Raw genomic sequence first — 6,420 nt, forward strand, 5'->3', positions numbered from 1 at the left:
CCGTCTAAAACCTCTCTTTATCTTTCCGGCCGAGTGATTCCATTCCCTCGTCTCTTCTCCATTCTTTCGCCATTCCCTTCCCCTCTGCCGATTACTTCCCCTCTTTTCCCCCGACATTCCGCTCTCCATTCATCTTTATACTCCGATGGAAGTGCTTGCTTTCTTCGTGGTCTCTCTCTTCGCGGCCGACCACGCCAATGCAGCTCATTTGAACGCATTCTCCAAGCGCCATGGCGCTGAGCTCGAGAAGAGCGAGAGCGCAGAGGGTAAGCTAATTGAGCTGGCGTTATCCACGCCCTCTCTTCAATTTATCCTAATATCCCTGCCCCCACTCTAGAGATAGCCCAAATGTGCTCCAGAATCCGCCTGGGAAAGTACGATATGCGTATGCATATAGCAGGCCTCTTTATCATCCTTGGGGTTAGTGCTCTCGGCGTATTTACTCCCATGATAATCAAGCGTATAAAGCGGATGGAGGTGGTCAGCTCTCTCATGACGACTCTAAAGTTTTTCGGAATCGGAATTATCATTGGAACGACGTATGTGCTTCTCCTTTTCCTGCTGACTTGTTACCTCAGCGATTGACTTGGATTGTTTGATATAGGTTTATTCACATGCTTGTGGATGCTTTCGAGAGCTTTGCAAGCCCCTGTATGCCCGAGTTTTTCCAAGGCTATCCCTGGGCGCCTATTTTCTGCCTTATCGCCATCGTGTTTATCCATCTGGTTCAATTCATTCTAACGGAGCAGGCCCGAAACAGCAGTGTGGACTCTCCACGGGGGAGCTCCATCGTGAACCTCACCCAGGTTGAAACTGCAACCGAGAAGAGTCTTCCAATCGAGGTCCACCACCATCATCATGTCCCATACTCTGGCGGCGGCAGCAACTCGAAATACATTGGCACTCTGGTGCTGGAGCTTGGGCTGGTTCTACACTCCATCGTCATTGGGGTGTCGCTAGGAATCACCAGCGGCAAAGAGTACATTGGCTTGCTGATCGCCATGGCCTTCCATCAATTTTTCGAGGGGGTTGCGCTTGGGTCCCGTATTTCGGAGATTCCCTCGTCGCTTTGCAACTCGATCATTCTGGGAGCCGTTTTCGCATGCACCACCCCGGTAGGCTTCGCAATAGGGATCGGGGTACGTAAATCCTATTCGGGCAATTCTGGCGCCGGCCTCGCTATCCAGGCAATATTCGATTCACTTGCCTCGGGACTGCTTATCTATGCTTCGTTTGTCGAGCTCCTGGCCTCGGAGGTGAATATGAGCGAAGATTTCCGCAGGCGTAGCACCATCATGAAGATGTGCTGCTTCTTAGCCATATATCTTGGGATCGTGGTCATGGCCATCTTAGGTATCTGGGGATAGAGAGGCCACACTTAGAAAGCTCTGTATTTATTAGCCTATTTCAACCGCTGACTTCCTCCTTGAGAAAAATTCGCGCCCTAAACTCATTTATTGTTGTATATTCTTGCATGTTTTTTTTTCTCTCTAATGATGTGAAATGAAACTTAAAAGCTGAGGATTCTCAGCCCATTAATACACTACCCTCATTGCTTGTATTTATACATGAGTTCATAATTAAACATTTTACAGCTTACGTCTATTTAAAATGAAAGCAGTGACTCGAGGGTAAATTCGTTATAATTTTGTTGACAGCAAAAAAAAAGTGAATTGAGCCCCCGGCGGGGCTTGAACCCGCAATCTTTGGATTAGAAGTCCAACGCCTTATCCATTAGGCCACGAGGGCGCTGAGGCGCAGCTTGATTGTGTTATGTTATGTGAAAGATTGGAAAATGTTGAGATAATGTAAGTATCCCACTTATCCTATTGCTATCCCTCAGATGGGTCGCCCTTGGTTGGCGTAGTGATCTGGGACCCTGGAGCCGAATCACTAGATTGCGGGTTCGATTCCCGTAGGCGACACCCGTCCACGAGCAATTTAGTACTTTATGATCGATCAGTTTTTATTTAACAAAGAATATTTATTGAAAAATTTCCTATACAAGTAAAGGGCAGGGTAGACTTCTACGTCAAAATGATCCTGTTAATGCTCCTGGCCAGCCTTGTAAAGAAGAATTGCTAGTACCGATAAAGTTACAGTATAAGAAGAAGCATATACGGAAGAGTTTTATTGCTCGATTTCTAGAGTATGTCCCGGACCATCTCTAGTACTGGTGACGTCGCTGGGAATCGAACCTAGCACACAATGGGTAACTCCGGGGCTCTTAATCACTTTTTTTTTTCCTCTAAGGACGCGGGAACTTGCGTCGTGTGGTTTATTTAATATATATTACAAATGTGAGATGTGCTTTCGGACAGGCTTATTGAGTACTAGAAGAACATGGGATATAGTTTAAAGAGTTCCGTGCTTGGAAATGTCGGATTAAGTGTTCTTGGCTTCCTCGAAATCGAATGCTACTTCTTGGCTATCATCGATCCGGATTAGCGAGCTTTTTCCCCATTTTTGCTTGAACCCTTCTTCGTCTTTTTTCCTCTGTGCCTGTATCCATTGTCCTTTGATTGCTATGATAAGATCTGATAAAAAGATACACTTGAATGCGATGTCCTCATGTTCTTGGTTGTCCATTACAATTGCTATCCTGGTCTTATGTATACTCCACACCATGATGTCGTGTAACACATGGAAGCTTGTCGATCTTTGCCCTGTGTCTCCTCGTGGAATCCGAAGAGTTTCTCATGGGACTATTAATCACTGTGCCATCCAAGGACGGCTAGGAAAATCTCTCGATTGCTTTTTTTTGATCAAAAATGAGTCTTTATTGTTTAACAAGACCCTAAAATGCAGTCGTTGCATACTAAGCAGAGCCCTCAAGAGATCCCAAGAAGACCCATGGACAAGAGAATCATATGCCCAACTAGAAAATATCCGCAACCAACTAGCTGCCCATGTTGATAGAAGTGCCGAAGCACTACGTATCCGATCTCGCCTGAATTGGACAGACCAGGGCGAGAAATCCACAGCATACTTCTACCGCCGCATTGCGGGGAGGAGAGCAGTCAAAGCAATGACTTCTCTGAAAAGAGCTGACGGAACACGCACTGAAGACCCGAGCGAAATAGCCAGAATGGCCGCCCATTTCTACACAAAGCTTTATACTAGGGACCAAACAAGTACAACCGACCAAGACACCATCCTCAATTACGTAGACAAGACTCTATCCGCCGACGACCGCGGAGAACTGGATGAGCCCATCAGTGAAGAAGCGGTGAGGAAAGCCATTCAACTGGCCCCGAAGAATAAGTCGCCCGATCCGGACGGACTGACGGCGGAATTCTACCAAGCCTTCGAAGAAGAGTTTGCCCCGACACTTCAGCGGCTCTTCAATGAGGCTCTCATGACGGATAACCCCATGGATTTCTCGAAGAAAGCAACAATAATTCTAATCTACAAGAGAAAAGGAGATGCCGAATCACTGAGCAACTGGCGACCGATATCCCTCTTAAACGTGGATATTATACTCCTAACGAGATTACTCGCGCGGAGAATACAGAGAGTAATCACGTCGATCATCCACCCTGACCAATGTGGCTTCGCCCCGGGACGTCAGGCACAAGAGAACGCCCTTGCAATAAACCAAACAATAGAATATGCAGCTAAAGAAAATTGCAAAGGGACTTTCCTGTTTCTTGACCAAGCGAAAGCTTAAGATCGAGTAAGCTGGCACTGGATAGAACGATGCCTGGATAAATTCAATTTCGGTCCACGGTTCCGATCCTTCATCCAGCCCCTACACAACGGATACCAAGCCTCGGTCTCCATAAGTGGATCTCTTACAGCCCCATTCCCAATCACAAGAGGGGTAAGACAGGGCGACCCCCTGTCCCCATCCCGGGACATTGCTGTCCCAAGACTCCCACGGTCAATCACGACACTCGCGTACGCAGACGACCTGACTGTCGGAGTGGCTGACCAACAGGATATCACCAATCTCTACCAGCTCATTGACACCTACTCACGAGCGGCAGATGCGAAAATTAACATCGACAAAACGGAGGCCGTAGCACTCACACCCGCTGCTCGAACTTCCATCGACCCTGGATGCGAATATATACCCGCAGGAGGAGCAATCACATGCCTCGGCATCCCGATCTACCTCCCATCAGCAGCTAACCCCACACATATGCCAGAACACCCAAGTGAGGTATACTACACAAGCCAGCTATCGAAACTGAGGCAGACGATCCAATCGTGGAGAATCCGGAAACTCAGCCTCCTAGGGAAAGTTCATCTGATTAACTCCCGACTCCTATCCAGGATATGGTACGTCGCCATAGTAATCCGCCCTCCTGAATATTTCTTCAAAGAGCTGGACAAAATCATACGAGAATTTATATGGGATGGACGCGGACCTCAGATCAGCCTTAATCTCCTCGCCAAAACTCGAGAGGAAGGAGGTCTAGGGCTCGTTCTCCCTCAACACCAAACAACAGCCCTACTTGCCTCATGAATACCAAAGTTCGCAGAGTCACTAAAAAGGCCCAACCAAGACCCAAAAACACCTCTGTGGGCAAGCATTCTGAAGCATAATCTCTTGAGCATGTACGCTCCATTCGGATACGAGATGTCCATCTTCGCAACCACCTTCACGTGTGTCAAATTCAAACGCAAAGGAGGATTTTGGTACAACTTGTATCAAGCGTGGTGCACTCTCAAAGGCGGCCCGGTCGCGTCACCCCAACTGGTCAACTCTAGATATACTGTCTTTACCCTATACAAATGCCCTTTAATTACAGAACAAGGTCGACAATTTGAGGAGCCGAAACCGCCAACACCACCGTATCTACTAAACGATATCCTAACCCTCCTTATCAATAGAGGAAGGATAGAATGCAGATCACTCCGGGATAAGCCTTTTTGGAGCGGAACATGCCGATACAATCGGAAATGGAGCGTAGATACTCTGCGCAACCCATGGAAAGGCTAAAAAGAGCGTGCGAACGCCGTTATAACGATTTTTCCTTATCATGGGAACACGGATATCTTATCCTGCCTCCCAACCTAGTAGTTAGTTCGGCTCCTATAGCCTCCTCAATATCCAGCTTGGCCCGATTGATGATGGTTTCGGATGAGGCTCGAGTGTTTTCAAAATGAAAGGTAATGCGATCCCGATGGATTTGCCATAATACCGAATCGAAGACGATTTGAGCAGCGTGTCTTACTGTCCTCGGGGCTTCTGGTAGGTCGCCAAGTACGAGATTCCTGGGGTTCAGCACCTGAGTGTTTAGGGGGCCTGAGATAGTATTGATACCCCTCTCCGCCCAATGCCACACTGACGTGAGTTCGGGACGTTCGAAGAAGGTATGACGGATGGTGTCCCTCAGAGCGTTACAACGGGTACATTTCGGGTCATGGCCAGGGATTGTCGAGTTTGTAATTACACGCTCTACGAGGATTCGCCAGCGTAGTGTGCGGTGTTTTGGGAGGGTTGGCCGTTTTTGGATGGAGGTCCAGACCTTTTCCCATTCCTTCGCCGTGGATGCAACCTCTGGCCAGGATTGGGGCGTCAGCGTTTCTGGTTCCGGAGAGCCATTTCGCTGGAAGTGCCTTACCTGTCGGGTGGAGTATTCCAGGACGGGCGCGCCAGCCAGGTGACCGAGGTGAAGTGGGAAACAAGGAGGCGGATGTTGTCGGGGTATGGCAGAACTTTTCGTGATTTTCTCTGCTAGGTTGGGGGGCAGGATAAGATATCCGTGTTCCCATGATAAGGAAAAATCGTTATAACGGCGTTCGCACGCTCTTTTTAGCCTTTCCATGGGTTGCGCAGAGTATCTACGCTCCATTTCCGATTGTATCGGCATGTTCCGCTCCAAAAAGGCTTATCCCGGAGTGATCTGCATTCTATCCTTCCTCTATTGATAAGGAGGGTTAGGATATCGTTTAGTAGATACGGTGGTGTTGGCGGTTTCGGCTCCTCAAATTGTCGACCTTGTTCTGTAATTAAAGGGCATTTGTATAGGGTAAAGACAGTATATCTAGAGTTGACCAGTTGGGGTGACGCGACCGGGCCGCCTTTGAGAGTGCATCACGCTTAAAATCTCTCGAATGCCTTTGTGACTGTCAAATGGATATGTTCGTAACAAAAATCAATTTTCTTTCAAAATTCTGTCGTGTGCTAGAGAAGGGATATGCTGTAAGCTAGGATAAATAGGCGAATAGTAGCGGTTTCACGGACAATAGTTTGTTACTATTTAATATTCCGTAGCGAGACTTTGGTTCAGCCTTCGGATTATATTTTCTGTGACTTACTTTACGTAATTTAAGTGTATAAATAGTCTTTAGATCTTAAGTGTTGTAAGGACAAGAAGTAACAAGAGTATTATTAGTTTCTTTATATTTTCAATCTCTTTTCAAATATCTCCTTAAACTATCTTGAGCACACGAAATTGGTAGCGATGG

At 47.3% G+C, this 6,420-nt stretch overlaps 4 protein-coding genes and 1 non-coding gene across 5 annotated transcripts; 3 read left to right on the forward strand and 2 right to left on the reverse strand.

Moving 5' to 3' along the window:
* Window positions 1–145: 145 nt before the first annotated feature.
* On the forward strand, window positions 146–1,919 carry VTP21DRAFT_1803 (uncharacterized protein; the record flags this gene model as incomplete). The annotated part of the gene is made up of 5 exons (XM_069391930.1): window positions 146–266; window positions 338–539; window positions 605–1,353; window positions 1,739–1,808; window positions 1,868–1,919. The coding sequence occupies 5 exons, from the start codon at window positions 146–148 to the stop codon at window positions 1,917–1,919; spliced, it is 1,194 nt and encodes a 397-aa protein (XP_069251139.1).
* Window positions 1,677–1,749, reverse strand: VTP21DRAFT_t163. The gene has a single exon. It is a non-coding gene; the product is annotated as a tRNA-Arg (tRNA).
* A 707-nt stretch (window positions 1,920–2,626) lies between the features above and the next one.
* Window positions 2,627–4,471, forward strand: VTP21DRAFT_1804 (uncharacterized protein; the record flags this gene model as incomplete). The annotated part of the gene is made up of 2 exons (XM_069391931.1): window positions 2,627–3,566; window positions 3,672–4,471. The coding sequence occupies 2 exons, from the start codon at window positions 2,627–2,629 to the stop codon at window positions 4,469–4,471; spliced, it is 1,740 nt and encodes a 579-aa protein (XP_069251140.1).
* A 90-nt stretch (window positions 4,472–4,561) lies between these two features.
* VTP21DRAFT_1805 (uncharacterized protein) lies at window positions 4,562–4,948 on the forward strand (the record flags this gene model as incomplete). Its single annotated transcript, XM_069391932.1, has 1 exon — window positions 4,562–4,948. One exon carries the CDS (start codon window positions 4,562–4,564, stop codon window positions 4,946–4,948), a length of 387 nt encoding a protein of 128 aa, XP_069251141.1.
* A 19-nt stretch (window positions 4,949–4,967) lies between these two features.
* Window positions 4,968–5,777, reverse strand: VTP21DRAFT_1806 (uncharacterized protein; the record flags this gene model as incomplete). The annotated part of the gene is made up of 1 exon (XM_069391933.1): window positions 4,968–5,777. The coding sequence occupies one exon, from the start codon at window positions 5,775–5,777 to the stop codon at window positions 4,968–4,970; it is 810 nt and encodes a 269-aa protein (XP_069251142.1).
* Between the last annotated feature and the right edge of the window lie 643 nt (window positions 5,778–6,420).

This window comes from Calcarisporiella thermophila (assembly GCF_041956535.1).
Source record: "Calcarisporiella thermophila strain CBS 279.70 unplaced genomic scaffold VTP21scaffold_12, whole genome shotgun sequence".
NCBI classification, from domain to species: Eukaryota; Fungi; Calcarisporiellomycota; class Calcarisporiellomycetes; order Calcarisporiellales; family Calcarisporiellaceae; genus Calcarisporiella; species Calcarisporiella thermophila.